This window comes from Leucoraja erinacea, chromosome 7 (genome assembly GCF_028641065.1).
Source record: "Leucoraja erinacea ecotype New England chromosome 7, Leri_hhj_1, whole genome shotgun sequence".
Lineage (NCBI taxonomy): Eukaryota > Metazoa > Chordata > Chondrichthyes > Rajiformes > Rajidae > Leucoraja > Leucoraja erinaceus.
The window spans coordinates 73,710,746-73,728,603 of record NC_073383.1 but is presented as its reverse complement, the minus strand read 5'-3'; the positions used below and the strand labels follow the sequence as shown (position 1 = coordinate 73,728,603).

Below are 17,858 nucleotides of genomic sequence, written 5' to 3'. Positions count from 1 at the left end.
CCATGTGGTCACCTGTGGCATATGCGTCCAGGGCAATGACACCAACAGAGCAGCGCTATGCTCAAGTAGAAAAGGAGGCATTGGCTGCGACGTGGGCATGTGAAAGGTTCAGCTGTTTCATCCTGGGAAGACCATTCGAGCTGGAAACTGACCACAAGCCGTTGGTGAGTCTGCTGGGAGGGAAAGCTTTGGATGACCTCCCACCAAGAATCCAAAGATTTAGGATGAGACTCATGAGGTACAGCTATACAGTCGATCATGTCCCTGGCAAAAGCCTGTGGACAGCCAACACCTTATCTCGTGCTCCTCTGAGAGCCGCAAGAACACACACAGACACAAGCCTACTAGAGGACACCAACATCTATGTAGACTCTGTCATCAGCAACATTCCTGTCAGTGGAGATTATCTGAGCAGCCTACGGGAGCACCTACAGGCAGACAGCACATGCTCTGCACTGATGGAGTACTGCACAGACGGCTGGCCCGACAAAAGCCAACTGCAGGGAGTGCTGAGACATTACTGGGCTGATAGAGCAGTGCTGACTGTGCACGATGGGCTGCTGCTGCGGGGCACGAGGCTCGTCATCCCATCAGCCTTACAAGGTGATGTGCTGCAGAGACTACACGAAGGACACCTGGGGGTGACAAAGTGCAGGGGCCGGGCCAAACAGACGGTATGGTGGCCAGGACTCAACAGCCAGCTGAATGACATGGTGCTGAAATGTAGAACCTGCATCCAAGAGCGAAGGAACGTCAAAGAGCCGCTGATGCCAACGGAGATGCCAGACAGGCCTTGGCAAACCTTGGGAGCTGACCTATTCACGCTGAAAAACAAGACTTATCTATTAGTCGTAGATTATTTCTCAAGATATGTGGAAGTTGCGCTACTATCACCCACAAGGTCCACAGATGTGGTGGTGCACCTGAAATCCATATTTGCTCGTCATGGAATTTGTGAATTTCTTAAAAGTGACAATGGGCCCCAGTTCTCAGGTAGCCACTTTAAATCCTTTGCAGCAGAGTATGGCTTTATGCACATCACGAGCAGCCCCAGGTTTCCTCAGAGCAATGGGGAGGCGGAACGCGCTGTACAAACCGTGAAAAACCTGCTAACAAAGGCGTCAGACCCATATCTTGCATTGCTGGCCTACAGAGCAACCCCTCTACGGAACGGCTATAGCCCGGCCGAGCTGTTGATGGGGCGCCGCCTCCGCACTACAGTTCCTGCCCTTCCAACCCTGCTGAATCCAGTTTTGCCTGACTACAACGCGCTGGGGGCCAAAGAAAGGGAGAAGAGGTGGAACGACGCAAGATCCTTTGACAAGAGGCATGGAGCGAGAAATCTGGAGCCACTAATACCTGGGGAGGATGTGTGGATCACCGATGCACGAGTCCAGGGCAAAGTGCTATCTACACACAATACCCCTCGCTCTTATATCGTCCAGGTGCCTCAGGGCACACTGAGGAGGAACCGGCAGCACTTGGTGCCGCTGCAGACCAACAGTGAGGTAGTCGACGCGGATGAGCCACCGGTGGGAGAAGAGCCAGCTTCACCAGTGACAGCATCACCCAGCGGAGAGGGCCCCACCACAGAGACTGTGCGGACTAGGTGTGGGCGAGAGGTTAGAAAGCCGAAGAGACTTGATTTGTGATTTATTGATCTGTTTTCTACAATAAAGAAAAAGAGAGAGTGAAATGGGATGTGAAAATGTTCTGTAAACCTGTTACATTTACCTGAAACCTGAAAGAATAGTTCACAGTATGGTAACGTGTAAGTTATTTTATTTCTATTTTGCATGCTTAGATCAGGGACAGGTCTTCCAGCAAAAGGGCAGAATAAACCCCTTAAGACCTGCAGAGACAAAGGTAGTCCACCCTTTGTTCTCAAAGAAAGGGAGATGTGGTATTATGCAATAATAGTGTAAGGCTGAGCAGAGGGGCACTAGGACCCTGCCAGAAGCCAGGCTCCAGTAACCGGATGTGTCTGGAACCCAGGGTGTGGGCAGTTAGAGAGAGGCCTGGGCTTACACGAGGCTGTTGCAGTTGCTGCTGTTATTGTACAGATTAAAGGTATACTCTGTTTACGTCGTGGTACGAGCCTTATTACAAGCATAACTCGACACAGATGACAGTCCCACCATCCCAGGGATCAATCTCGTGAACCTACGCTGCACTGCCTCAATCACAAGGATGTCCTTCCTCAAATTAGGAGGCCAAAACTGTACACAATACTCCAGAGCCCTATACAACTGCAAAATAACCTATTTACTCCTATACTGAAATCCTCTTGTTCTGAAGGCCAACATTCCATTAGCTTTCTTCACTGCCTGCTGTACCTGTAAGCCAACTTTCAGTGACCGGTGTACAAGGACTCCCAGGTCTCGCTGCACCTCCCCCTTACCTAACATAACCCCACCTTACCTAACCTAACCCCAGAGGGAACCCACGCAGGTCACAGGGAGGACGCACAAACTACGCGCGGACAACACCCGTAGACAGGATTAAAACCCGGGTCTCTGACTCCGCAAGGAAGCAACTCTACCACCTCGATTGTGTTCGCTGATCGCGGCACCTTGGTAGTCCTTGCCCCAGCTACTGTTATTACAGCGGAGATGCACAGCGTCCCAGCGTCCTCATTAAAACTGACAGGTGAAGAATGTGGTTAGTAAGCTTCAGCTGTTGGAGTAAAATGCAATCTTGCAATGACACGGTGACATCTGTTTCTGCTGAAGAAATCGAATTAGCCAATAATTTGAATTAAACATGGGAAATAACACGGCAAATTGGGAACTTAATGCAAAAAATTGATTTATCACAAAAGCAATTTTGAAAATAAGCAAAGTAGATTGCGTGTTAATAATGAGGCCAAATTAATAGATGGTCGGGTCAGCAAATTGGAAGTACCTGAATAGTTCATCAAATTCCAGAAGGTTTGGCTTGTTAAGACGTATTTCAAAACCATTCACTCACATTCTTTTATAAAATAGTCTGCCTGTCTTAATAATGCATATTTGAGAGGTTTTAGGATACGGAGCGATCTACAGAGCATTTAAATTGGGTAGAATTATACCGGATAAGCATTGATGTGATTTATCAGGATGGAAAAATATGTAAGTGAAAACCATACAGCAGAAACATCCCATTCTTTCCTTATCAACTTTATTCCTGTGGTAGTTGAATAATCTGTAGATATTGTTAGTAGACAAAAAGATGGAGTAACTCTGCAGATGAGGCAACATCTATGGAACAAAGGAATGGGTGATGTTTTGGGTCGAGACACTTCTTCAGACCGATGTTGGGGTGGGGGGGGGGGGGATGAAGAAAGGGAAGAGGCGGAGAAAGTAGGCCGTGGGAGAGCTGGGAAGGGGAGGGGAAGGAGGGAGAAAGCAAGGACTACCTTAAATTGGATAAGCCAATGTTCATATCGCCAGGGTGTAAACTACCCAAGCGAAATATGAGGTGCTGCTCCTCCAATTTATGGTGGGTCTCACTCTGGCCATGTAAGAGGCCCAGAACAGAATGGTCAGATTCGGAATGGGAGGGGGAGTTGAAGTGCTGAGCCACCGGGAGATCAGGTTGGTTAATGCGAACTGAGCAGGATAAATTGGGACATATTTGCTATAAACATTCATTTAGAAGAGCAAAGGTTAATTCAGTTTAGTTTAGTTTAGAGACACAGCATGGAAACAGGCTCTTCGGCCCACCGCGTCCGCGCCGGCTGACAATCACCCCGTACACTCACACTATCCTACACACTAGGGACAATTTACAGAAGCCAAGTGCTCGAGAAACCTGCATGTCTTTGGAATGTGGGAGGTAAACCAGAGTACCTGGAGGAAACCCACGCAGGTCACGGGGAGAACGAGCAAACTCCGTTCAGGCAGCACCCATAGTCAGGATCGAACCCGGGTCTCTGGTGCTGTAAGGATGCAACTCTACTGCTGCGCCACCGTGTCCCCAATTAGCAATCATCTTCAAAGATCTCGTGTTCAAGAAGGAACTGCAGATGCTGGAAAATGGAAGGTACACAAAAATGCTGGAGAAACTCAGCGGGTGCAGCAGAAACGTTACCTATTTCCTTCGCTCCATAGATGCTGCTGCACCCGCTGAGTTTCTCCAGCATTTTTGTGTATCTTCAAAGATCTGTTTGGGATCTGACTATTTGAGAATCTGATTGCAAGACATGGCAGGCCCTTTGGCCCATCGAGTCCATGTCAACCATTGATGACCCGTTTACATTAGTTCTTTGTTATGCCACTTTCCCATCCACACCCTACACACTCGGGGCAATTTAACAAAGGCCAATTCTGCAGATTCCACAAATCTGCTTGTCTTTGGGATGTGAGAGAAAACTGAGAATCCGGCGGAATCCAAGGCAGTTACTGGGAGAACAAGCAAACTCCATACAGGCAGCATCCATAGTCAGGAATGAACCAGGGTCTCCGGTGCTGTAAGGTAGCAACAACCCTGCCGCCCAGATTCATAGAGGGACACAGTGTAGAAAGTGGCCCTTCAGCCCATCATGTCCATGCATTCAACCAGCCATGAATCCTTTTATATCCTGATATATTCAAGAGAGAGTTGGATAAAGCTCTTAGGGCTAACGGAATCAAGGAATTATGTTTGGAGAAGGCAGGAACGGGGCACTGATTCTGGGTGATCAGCCATGATCATATTGAATGGCGGTGCTGGTTCGAAGGGCCGAATGGCCTACCCCTTGCACCAAATGTCTATGTTTCAATGTCTCTATATTCTCAACACAACAGTCAATAACTCCCTCCAGCTTCTACTGTTTGCCTTCACAGGCAGGGCAATGTACAGCAGCCGATTAACAGACCGAGCCACACGTCTTTGGGATGCTTGACGAAACTACAAGGACCATGGGGAAATCCACACATTAATGGGGAGAAACTTGATTGGAGTTTATTAAGACAATAGCAAAGAGGGTAGAGTATATTTGCCATTGTCTTAAGGGTCTGTGAGAAGGACCTATGGGACCGAAGAAGACCGGTCAAACAGGTAATGGAAGAGAAACAGGCAAATTGTAGCCAGTATCGTGTCACTGCCAAAATGCAAAGGGTTATCGTTGCTGGTTATATATTTGCGACTGGAGAGTTTTATTAATATCGCAGAAATTTAGCCAGGCGGTATACAGACAAATAGAATTTAATGCGGAGAAGTCTACAGCAATCTATTTGGGGAAGTGCAACGAGGTGGGGAAACATACAATAAGAAGGGGATTGGAGTCGAGAGTGTTTTATTGTCATATGTCCCAGGACAATGAAATTCTTACTTGCTGCAGCACAACAGAATATGTAAACGTAGTACATAATGGGAGAAAAAAAAAGTTCAGTGTGTATTTGCATGCACACATACTCAATAAATACCAAATATAGTGCAATAATAATAATAATTCTATTGTAGTTCAGAGTTATTTGTTGTCGAGTTTAATAGCCTGATGGCTGTAGGGAAGAAGCTGTTCCTGAACCTGGACGTTACAGTTTTCAGGCTCCTGTACTTTCTTCCTGATGGCAATGGTGAAATGAGTGTGTGGTCAGGATGGTGTGGGTCTTTGATGATGTTAGCTGCCTTGGAAAGAACCATGGAATAACTAAACCTAATAAAAAGCGGATGATGATGAGAAATGTCTTTAGTCATTTGGTGGTGAATCTGTGGAATTCATTGCCACTGATCGCTGTGGAGGCCGTCAATGGATATTTTTCGAAGCGGAGCTTCATAGAGTCTTGATTAGTGCTAGTGTTAGGTGTTATGGGGAAAGGCAGAAGAATGGGGTTGAGAGGGAAAAGTTTCATTCAAGTTTCATTCACTTCTAAATCTAGAGGCACTGCAATTATTATCCGTAAAGGAATCCCATTTAAATCAAAGAATACTATTTCAGATAAGGAAGGGAGATATCTTATAGTAGCAGGAGAGATCAATAATATGCCAATTACGCTGGTAAATATATATGCGCCCAATTTTGATAACCCTCAATTTTTTACTAAAATTCTGAATAAAATTGCCGAATTTAATTATCAAAATGTTATAATCGGAGGAGACTTCAACTGTGTTTTAGACCCTTATTTAGATAAATCGATGCAAAAACAAAAAGGTAATATGAAATCTAAAACCAGTGAACTCTTACATACATATATGGAAAACACAAATATAGCAGATGTATGGAGGATTGCAAATCCGACGGGAAGGGACTACTCATTCTATTCAACGGTGCATAAAACATATTCACGGATAGATTATTTTCTTGTTGATACAAAATTAATTACACACACTATGAATCCTAAATACCACATTAATGCGATCTCAGATCACTCTCCTTTAACCTTTGTTTTAAAATTAGAAGGAATGTCTATGAATAAATCGTTCTGGAGGTTTAACTCGCAACTTTTAAAAGACCCACAAGGGAGTATATATCTAAAAAAACAGATGGACTTATTCTTTGAGATAAATGATACACCAGATATATCCCCCACGCTATTATGGGAATCCTTTAAAGCATTTATTAGAGGAGTCATTATTTCATTTCAAGCTTACCAAAATAAAAAGAATAAGAAAGAACAAAGACATTTAGAAGAACAAATAAAACAATTAGATACAGATAATGCTAAAGATCCAACTATGGATAAACATAATAAAATCCTACTATTGAAATTCAAGCTGAATAAATTATTGTCAGAGAAAGTTATAACATTATTCCAAGTTATAAAACAAGAACACTTTGAATTCGGGGACAAACCCCACAAACTCTTAGCACGCCAGTTGAAAAAACGGGAAAAAGAGAATGCAATACTAAAGATTAAATCAGACAGTGGGGAATTATTAACACTACCCAAGGATATCAATAAAAGATTTGCTCAATTCTATGAAAATTTATATACATCTAAAACGTCAATAGATAATAATAAAATTTCAGAATTTCTGGAAGATTGTAACCTTCCAAAATTAGAATTGAGAGAACAAGAGGAACTGGGAGCAATAATCACTTCTAAGGAAATAGAAGACACAATAAAAACACTAAAGAATGGTAAAACACCAGGACCAGACGGATTCAGTAGTGAATTCTATAAAGCCTTTTATGATATAGTTACCCCACGATTACAGAAATTGTATACACACGCTTTTCAAGAGCAAAGCTTACCCGAAACATTAGCAGAATCAACGATCACATTAATACTTAAAAAAGATAAAAACATAGAAGAACCAGGCTCATATAGAGCTATTGCTTTGTTAAATACGGATCAAAAAATAATAGCGAAAACACTAGCCAGTAGATTAAGCAGGTACGTTAGTAGATTAATAAATGGAGATCAAACAGGATTTATACCTAAGAGACATTCATTTAATAATTTGAGACGTTTGCTTAACATAATGCACTCACATAAACCTCACGACCAAGAGTTATCTATTATCTCACTGGACGCAGAAAAAGCGTTTGATCAAGTAGAATGGGATTATATGATTAAAGTATTGCAAAAATTCCAATTGGGAGAAAACTTTATCGCATGGATAAAACTATTATATAACAAACCTACGGCTAGAATATTAACTAATAATATCTTATCCTCGAAATTTGAACTATCAAGGGGCAATAGACAAGGATGCTCATTATCACCGCTGTTATTTGCTTTGATAATTGAACCCCTTGCTGAAAAAATAAGAACACATCCGGATATTTATGGTTATAATACAAAATACTCAAAGAATAAAATATCCCTATATGCCGATGATGTACTACTGTACATCACAAAACCACAAATTAGTATTCCAAACATATTAAACTTAATAGAGGACTTTGGATCCTTTTCAGGATATAGAATAAATTGGAACAAAAGTGAAATTATGTCGATAAAACCAAAAGACTCAACACAGCTTCGGAAATTTCCCTTTAAAATAGCCACAGAAAAATTCAAATATTTGGGAATTGAAATTACTAGAAATTACCAGGATATGTTTAAAGCCAATTATAATCCTTTACTCAAGAAACTGAATAATCTGATTAAATTCTGGAAAACACTTCCGATGTCCTTAATAGGCAGAATAAATGCTATTAAAATGGTTTTCTTACCACAAATTCTATACCTATTTCAATCAATACCTATATACCTGCCAAAAAAGTTTTTCAAAAAATTGGACTCAGACATTACAAATTTTATATGGGATTATAAATCCCATAGAATACAAATAGCACACCTTAATAAACGAAAAGAGCTGGGGGGTCTAGCGCTCCCTAATTTTATGTATTATAACTGGGCAGTAAATATTAAAAATATGATTCACCTGCTGGACAATTCTGCACAGCAGGCGAACTGGATGGTAATGGAAAAAGGGGACTGTTCCCCGAGTAATATAGGAGCGACCATCCTCTCACCAACAAATTTGAATAATAAAAAATTATAATAAAAATCCAATTATACATAACACAATAAGAACATGGAAACAAATAAACAGACTTTAAATTGAGAAAACCTATCTCTTTTAATACCAATAGTCAATAATCCATCGTCCATCGTTTAAAAATCATCAATCATAGACAAATCATTTATACAATGGGAAAGAATGGGAATTAAAACGCTCGAAGATCTGTATGAATTAGGGAATCTATTATCATTTCAACAACTACAACTGAAATATAATTTGAAAAATAACCAATATTTTAAATATCTTCAAATTTGTGATTATCTGAAAAAACACACAAAAAACTATCATAAGATGCCTTCCGACTTATTGGATGAAGCAATGAAGACCAAGGCGGAATCAGCTAATTTAATATCGTACTTATATAATATCATTTTAAACATAGAAATACCCACAACAGATGGAATTAGAAAAGATTGGGAACAAGAATTAGATATAAAAATCTCAAAAGAGACCTGGGATAATCATTTACTACAGGTGCATAAATGTTCGATCAACGTACGGCATACGCTCATCCAATTTAAAACATTACATAGATTATATTATTCAAAAACTAAATTAAATAAAATCTTCCCTAATGTTTCACCAATCTGTGATAAATGCCTATGTCAAGAAGCTACCATAGCGCACTCTTTTGTTTTTTGTACAAAAATCCAAAAATTCTGGTATGAAATATTTGATATTTTTTCGAAATTGATCAAAAATAAAACTGGTACCAAAACCAGAATGGATTATCTTCGGAATATCGGAAGATAACCCTGAATTAAACGTGTTTCAGAAGAATTTATTTAATTACGGGCTAATAATGGGAAAAAAGCTTATACTTAAATTCTGGAAAAATGCGCCGACACCAACAATAAAAATGTGGATATCAAATATGTTTGAAACATTACATCTGGAAGAGATGAGATTCCTCCTAGCAGGTAAAGCAGACCAATTTCAAAAGACGTGGTCTATGTTTCTGGACCTATTACAAGCATGAGGTGCAATAGTAACCTAAAGAAAAAAAAACAAAAATATATAAATAAGCGGAATCAGGACCTGGTAACGGGAGGTAAAACAGACTTGGTTGGTAGTCCCCTTTCTGCGGAGTTTAATGTTATAATAGAGCGATTGTTTCTACTTTCTCTTTCTCTCTTTTCTAGGGTCTATTTTCTCACTTTACTTCCTTCTCTAACTTCTTTCCTAAGGGGCTTTCTTTTCCTTACACTCTTGCACTGCACGACTCTCTTGCACTTTCTTTACTTTCCTAACTTCTACCTTTTTCTTAAAGCTCTAAAAAAAAAAAAAAAAAGAAACGGTAAAAAAAAAGTATTAAGAAATATGTGTTGTGTAAAATTGTAATTTAAAGTACTTCTAATAAAAATAAAATTTAAAAAAAAAAAAAAAAAAAAAAAAAAAAAAAAAAAAAAAAAAAAAAAAGAGAGGGAAAAGTTGATCTGCCATGATTGAATGGTGGAGTAGACCTGAGGGGCCGAATGGCCTAAATCTGCTCCTATGACATGAACTATAGCGAGGCACATCAATTAAGGTGGGGACTAAGACGTACAAAATGCTTACCTTTAGTAGCTGAGCCATAGATTGCAAGTGCAAGACTTTGCTGGGATTGTATACAGCACTCATTTAACATGCTGTCGGTTCCAGTCACTATTAAAGGAAAGATTGCTCTGCAGAAGATTCTTTTTCCAAATTTAAATCTCAGCTATGACTAAAGTTTGGATCAACTGCGGAGTGGAGTTTGAGTGGGCACTTGACTTTGATACAATTGAGAGAGTGTATAAGATAAAATTAATATGAAGAACCTATATTCCTTGGAAGAAGTAGATGGCACGGTGGCACAGCAGTAGAGTTGCTGCCTTACAGCACCAGAGATCCGGGTTCGATCCTGACCACAGCTGCTGCTGGTATTGTGTTTGTACATTCTCCCCGTGACCTGCGTGGGTTTTCCCGGGTGCTCCGGCTCCCCACGACACTCGAAGGATGTGTATGCAAATTGGCTTCGGTAAAAATTGTAAATTGTCTTAATTGTAAATTGCGTGTGTAGGATGGTGTTCGTGCATGGGGATTGCTGGTCGGCGCAGACTCAGCGGGCTGGAGGGCCCGTTTCCGCCGTGTATCTCTAAACTAAACTATATTAAAAAGTGAAGAGGCATGGATTTAAAGTAATTAGTAGAAAGAATTAAGGAGAGATGAAGGAAGGTTTTTTTGCAGCCAAGGTGCTTAGGGTTTGGGAGTTACTGCCTGACAGGACGAGAGAAGCAGAAATCATCATCGCGTTTTAAAGCATACTTGGATATGCACTTGGAAACCTGCCTAAACACTGATGGACCAAGTGCTGGCAGGGTGGATTAGGCTGAGCAGCTTTGTTTTGAATGATTGACAGCATGAGCTGAATTACCTCCTTCAGGTTCATAGATTTTCGACAAAGCTAGAAGGGTGTATGTGTTCAGAAGTTAATCTTTGCGTGATAGCACCAATCGCATTGTGTAGCATCCTCGTGACACTCTGCCCTGTCTCCGAAACACATTTCATTCGCATTGATGGAACATATTTCTGGAACACCAGAGGTTGAGAGGAGATCTGATCAAAGAATGTGAGAAGGAGCAGCAGATGCTGGTTTACACTGGAGACAGACACAAAATGCTAGAGTAACTCAGCAGGACAGGCAGCATCTCTGGAGAGAAGGAATGGGTGATGTTTCAGGTCGAGAGCATTCGGGTCAAGGAATGGGTGACGTTTCGCCTGAAGATGGGTCTCAACCCGAAACATCACCCATTCCTTCTACGGAAATGCTGCCTGTCCCGCTGAGTTACTCCAGCATTTGTGTCTATCTTCTGATGGGAGTATATAAAGTCATGAAAGGCAACTAGGGTAGACAATCAGAACCTTTTTGCCAGGATAGCAATATTAAATTCTAGAGGACAATACATTAGGGCGAGAGGGGGAAAGTTTAAAGGAGATGTGCAAGGCAAGTCTTTTTTACACAGAGAGTGCTAGTTGTCTGGAGCATGCTGCCACAGGTGGTGGTTGAGGCAGGTACAATGGTGGCATTTAAGTGGCTTTTGGATAATCGCATAGATTAGTTTAGTTTAGTTAAATATGTGAGGTGCACCGAGGTACAGTGAAAAGCTTTTTTGTTGCATGCTATCCAGTGAGTGGAAAGACTATGTACGATTGTACAGTGTACAGATGCATCATCATCATCATCGTTGAAAACATCAACGGGCACGGTGCCTTAAGGGCCTGTCCCACTTGGTAATTTTTTTCGGTGACTGCCAGCATCATATCAGTGTCGTCAAAAGATTTTGAACATTTCAAAATCCAGCGGCGACAAAAAAAATGTTGCGACACTTGAAATAACAGCGCGCGTCAATACTTCAGCAGGCCGCGTCTTGCAGCGTCACCGCAGCATCACGCCGCAAATTTTTCGGTGATGATACGTTGGTCAATAACACCGGCAGTCGCCGAAAAAAAATCGCCAAGTGGGAAAGGCCCTTAACAATGCCGTGTACGACAGTGATCGCAACTTCTACTGAAGTGTGGATGGCCGTTGGATCGCTAGGAGCTCATCCGCCCTTTGACAGGTCTTGTTTTTGGTCCCGCTGGGGGTCCACAGCCCCCTCCTCACCTGGCAAACCAGGTGGGGAGACTGTTTAGTCGCTGACTATCTCACAATGGAGCCAGTAGCACGGGATTACCTGGTACCAGTGGCGGAGGGAACGCTCCCTGACCTGACTTGACAGATGCAGGATAAAAGAAATAATGTTTAGTGCAAGATAAAGTGCAGAAATGTCCAATTAAATATGAAGGGTTTTGATCCGAAACGTCACCCATCCCTTCTCTCCGGAGATGCTGCCTGTCCCGCTGAGTTACTCCAGCATTTTGGTCTATCTTCAATTTAATCCGGCATCTACAGTTCCTTCCTACACAAAGGTTAAAGATGGCCAGAGGGTCTCAAATTACAATTAAAGATGGCCAGAGGGTCTCGAATTAGGTTAGTAGGAGGTCAGGACAGCTCTCTAGTTGGTGGAAGGATTATGGATTATAGGCAGGCAGATAAGAGTTGATGTAGTATCATGTTTAGGAAAGAACTGCAGATGCTGGAAAATCGAAGACAGACAAAAATGCTGGAGAAACTCAGCGGGTGAGGCAGCATCTATGGAGAGAAAGAATAGGTGACGTTTCGGGTCGAGACCCTTCTTCAGTCTACTGATGTCGGGGTGGGGGAGGGCAGGGAGAGAAATAGAAAGGAAGAGGTGGAGACAGTCGGCTGTGGGAGAGCTGGGAAGGGGAGGGGAGGAGAGAGCAAGGACTACCTGAAATTGGAGAAGTCAATGTTCATACTGCTGGGGTGTAAACGACCCGTGCAAAATATGAGGTGCTGTTCCTCCAATTTGCGGTGGGACTCAGTCTGGCAATGGTGGAGGCCCAGGACAGAAAGGTCAGATTTGGAATGATGTAGTGTCATATTCAGCACAGTCGTATGGACCAAAGGACTTGTTCCTGTGCTGCATTGTTACATTGCATTTCACACCACCATTTGGGGATTAAATTGGAGCTTTATCGATTAAACCTGACGATGTCACTCTGTATCGTAGTGACTCCCAAACCAGTCACTCCACCAAATCAGTCTGAATATTTTATCTTTATTACCCAAAGCCTCATTGTTTTCTACATCATGTTGCAAAGATTAATAGGCAGCGGTAGAGTTGCTGCCTTAAAGCGCCAGTCACCCGGTGTGACAGAGTAAGAATGTTTGGATCAAACTCGGTGGGCCGAAGGGGCCTGTTTCCGCGCTGTATCTCTAAACTAAACTAAGCTGAATTAATGAAAAGACATACAACATAAAATTGAACCTTCATTGCAAGCAGCTGAGATTGAAACATCATCCCTACTGATCCTTATAGCTCTGTCCCACGGTGCGAGTTCATTCCAAGAGCTCTCCCGAATTAAAAAAAAATCAAACTCGTGGCAAGCACGGAGAATGAACGTAGCGGGTACGTCGGAGCTCGGGGACGTCTCTTAGCGCTAACGGCAGGTACTCGGGAAGACTCGCTAACAGCAGGTATGCACGGAAAGACTCGTGAAGATTTTTCAACATGATGAAAAATGTCCACGAGAGCCCCGAGTACCGACGAGTGGCCATTACCGTAAATCTCCGAGTTCAAATCAGGGCAAACACGGGAGAACTCTTGGAATGAACTCATACCGTGGGACATGGGGTTTAAGCACACTACTTATGCAGTCTGAAGAAGGGTTCCAACCCAAAAAGCTATCTATTCTTTTTCTCCAGCGATGCTGCTTGACCCGTTGAGTTACACCAGCATTTTGCGTCTATGTTCGGTATAAACCAGCATCTGCAGTTATTTCCTACGCATTCCCTACTTATCTATTGAACGCACTGAACTGTAGATCAGGCTCGTCTGAGTGTTGTAACTGGGAAATGAGTGCTACAAATTTCATTTGCACAAATAAATTAATGAGATGAAACATTTCTTTGTCATTTGTTGCTAATGAGTTTTATAATTTACACCTTAGAGTTTATTGATATGCTTGGAACTTGTTCTTTGGCTTGGGCAGCTTACACCACAGCGGTATGAAAATTGACTTCTCTTACATCAAGTAACCCTTGCTTCCCCTCTCTCTCCATCCCTCCCCCTTACCTCGTTCTCAGACAAGTTTGACTGTACTCTGATTAAGTTTTATAGTAAGTAAGTAAGTAATTTTTATTTATATTGCACTTTTAAATCAAATCACGTTGAAGCCAAAGTGCTTTACAGAGAAGAAATTAGATTACCACACATCCATGTAAAATAAAATAAAAATAAAAAAGACACAGCAGACTATAGAGTTTAACATGAACGTCCCCCCACAGCAGAATCAACATTTTCCACTGTGAGAGAAGGCACAGAAAATTCCAGTCCTCCTCCACTTAGTTCACCCGAGGTCGGGGCCTATTTGAAGCCTCCGCAGTCGCCGCAATGGCAGCCCGATGTTATAAGCCCTCTCGCCGTCTGTATCTCTGTATGTTTCCTTGCAAACAATTACGTGTTCTACAACTTCCTTCATATAACCATATAACCATATAACAATTACAGCACGGAAACAGGCCATCTCGGCCCTACAAGTCCGTGCCGAACAAAATTTTTTTCCCCTTAGTCTCACCTGCCTGCACTCATACCATAACCCTCCATTCCTTTCTCATCCATATGCCTATCCAATTTATTTTTGGCCTTCAGCCTCATCTCCTTTGCTGCCTCGTTTTCACACCCTACACTTCCTTATCTCTGTGCATCCATCTTCCCTGACTCACAGTCTGAAGAAAGGTCTATACCTTCAATCCAGAGATGCGGCCTGCCCCGTTGAGATACCCCAGAATTTTGTGTCTATCTTCACCAGCACTTACCCGGCGTGTTTAAAAGGCGTGACCTTCGGCAGTGGTAAGATACTTCCTGCTCACAGTAATCCATGTTGTTGATCATAGCCTGGAGTTGTTCCCTGTTGGCAGTGTAGCTCAAGTGCACGAGCTGAGGCTTGCTCGAACTGGAGCCCTGGACTTGGGTGAGCTCTGTGTTGTTGTGCTGAATTACTGTCCACGTTTTTTCTTCTGTTGAGAGAGTGAAACAATACATCAACAAAACGCCAGGCACAACAACAATCTACTACGATGAATGCCTCCTTGTGGCGATCCCTGGAAACAACCACACGATAAACTCTAGGATGCGTCGGGCGACCATGTTGGATGACGACAGAAGCCAACAGCGAGCTGTACGTCGTCTGACACACGAGCGAAAGAACGTGAAAGAACAAATTAATACGTTATTGTCACATGTAACAAGTCGCAGTCAAATTCGTTGCTTGCATACAGAGGTATGCAAATAGTCGCCACATAATGGGCACTGTCAGAGTTACAATGTATCCTGCACCAGCTCCCTCTTTCCCCCTCCCCTTTTGTTCTCCGCCCTCCCCCCACCCTCTCCCTCACGGCGGTCCCCCACGCCAGATCCTCCATTGTTCCCCACCCCCCTTCCTGATGTAGTACAGCATAACCAACAATTTTATATAGAATGTGTAAGAAGGAACGGCAGATGCTGGTTTGTACCGAAGATGGACACAAAAAGCTGGAGTAACTCAGCGGATCCGACAGTATCTCTGGAGAAAAGGAATAGGTGACGTTTCGGGTCGAGACCCTTCTTCAGACATAGAGTCAGGGGAAAGGGAAACAAGACAATAGACAATAGGTGCAGGAGCAGGCCATTTGGCCCTTCAAGCCAGCACCGCCATTCAATATGATCATGGTTGAACATCCCCAATCAGTACCCCGTCCCTGCCTTCTCCCCATATCCCCTGACTCCGCTATTTTTACGAGCCCTATCTAGCTCTCTCTTGAAAGCATCCAGAGAACCTGCCTCCACCGCCCTCTGAGGCAGATATAGACGGTGATGTAGAGGGATGTAGAACAAATGATTGAAATATATGCGAAACTGAGTCCCTGCCGATCAGTTATCCCCGCAAACTAACGCTATCCTGCATGCACTCGGGCCAATTTGCAATCATACCAAGCCAATTAACCGACAAACCTGTATGGCTTTGCAGTGTGAGAGGAAACCAGATAAACCAGAGAACATACAAACTCGTACAGACAGAAAACCCTCACAGAAACATAGAAACGAGGGAGAACATTCAATGATCTGGCTGTCACAACTCAGTATCCTGTACAGCACCCCCTGATCCCTTTAGCCATCTAGGATCAATGATAGGACACAGAGAGAAATAATTATCTCGAGTGAAAAATCCATCTCGGTCCCAAAGGATGAAAACCTTCAATGTGATTCTGTACTTCCCCAACATCGGGAACAATCTTCCTGCATCTAGCCTGTCAATCCCCTAAGAATTTTGTAGTTTCTATAATCCCCCTTCAATCTTCTACTAGGACAATGAAATAATTGATAGGACAATGAAATAATTATTTGAGTCGATCCAATTCTGTTTTGAAAACGTTCAATGATTCTGTATCCAGCATTCCTAAATTTAGTTTAAAATCCTGTCCATTCTCTGAATTTAGCTATTTTTACGGAATAATGAATGGCCTGGATAGAGTGGATGTGGAGAGGATGTTTCCACTGGTGGAAGAGTCGGGGACCAGAGGTCATCGCATCAGAATTAAAGGATGTTCCTTCAGGAAGGAGATGAGGATGAATTTCTTTGGTCAGAGGGTGGTGAATCTGTGGAATTAATTACCACAGAAAGCTGTGGAGGCCAAGACAATGGATATTTTTAAGGCAGAGATGGATAGATTCTAGATTAGTACTGGTTACGCGGAAAAGGCAGGAGAATGGTGTTAGGAGGGAGAGATAGATCAGCCATGATTGAATGGTGGAGTAGATGGATGGGCCGAATGCCTAATTCTGTTCCCATCACTTATGACCTTATGAACATGCATTATAATGTTTTTTTTCTCTCTCCAAACTATCCTTGCACTTGGTTCCCCAGGGTTTTAAATTGGTACTTATTGATCGTTCCACCATTCTCTAATTGGAACAGTTTGTCTTCAGTTTCCCTGTCTCTCTGGCTGGACTATTTATAGGGACTTTGGTGTTTCTGTTTCCAAAAGCAAATAACGCAAGTGAAATTATAAATGGAACTTTAGTTTATGAAGGCAGCAACCCTTATCTAAACAACGTGCTTGGCACAACAATATGTAAAAGGACCAATGATGCATTCAGTTTTCAAAGACTTACATACAGTTCAGTTTGGTTTAGTTTATTGTCACGTGTACAGAGGTACAGTGAAAAGCTTTGTTGCCCACTAACCAGTCAGCGGAAAGACAATACATGTTTACAATCGAGCCATTTGCAGTTTACAGATGCATGATGGTGATGAAACAAATACAGAGCGGAGGTGCAGAACCTGGCAGACTGGTGCGCATGTAACAACTTATCACTAACATAGAAACATAGATAGAAACATAGAAATTAGGTGCAGGAGTAGGCCATTCGGCCCTTCGAGTCTGCACCGCCATTCAATATGATCATGGCTGATCATCCAACTCAGTATCCCGTACCTGCCTTCTCTCCACACCCCCTGATCCCCTTAGCCACAAGGGCCACATCTAACTCCCTCTTAAATATAGCCAATGAACTGGCCTCAACTACCCTCTGTGGCAGAGAGTTCCAGAGATTCACCACTCTCTGTGTGAAAAAAGTTCTTCTCATCTCGATTTTAAAGGATTTCCCCCTTATCCTTAAGCTGTGACCCCTTGTCCTGGACTTCCCCAACATCGGGAACAATCTTCCTGCATCTAGCCTGTCCAACCCCTTAAGAATTTTGTAAGTTTCTATAAGATCCCCTCTCAATCTCCTACATTCTAGAGAGTACAAACCAAGTCTATCCAGTCTTTCTTCATAAGACAGTCCTGACATCAC

General features: G+C 42.5%; 1 protein-coding gene across 1 annotated transcript in view; it reads right to left on the bottom strand.

Moving 5' to 3' along the window:
- Window positions 1-17,858, bottom strand: part of LOC129699107 (contactin-associated protein-like 5) — a 1,038,064-nt gene that overhangs the window by 320,795 nt on the left and 699,411 nt on the right. The window contains exon 13 of the mRNA XM_055638766.1: window positions 14,840-15,040. Coding sequence (XP_055494741.1) covers window positions 14,840-15,040 — 201 coding nt within the window. The remainder of the gene's footprint in view (window positions 1-14,839; window positions 15,041-17,858) is intronic.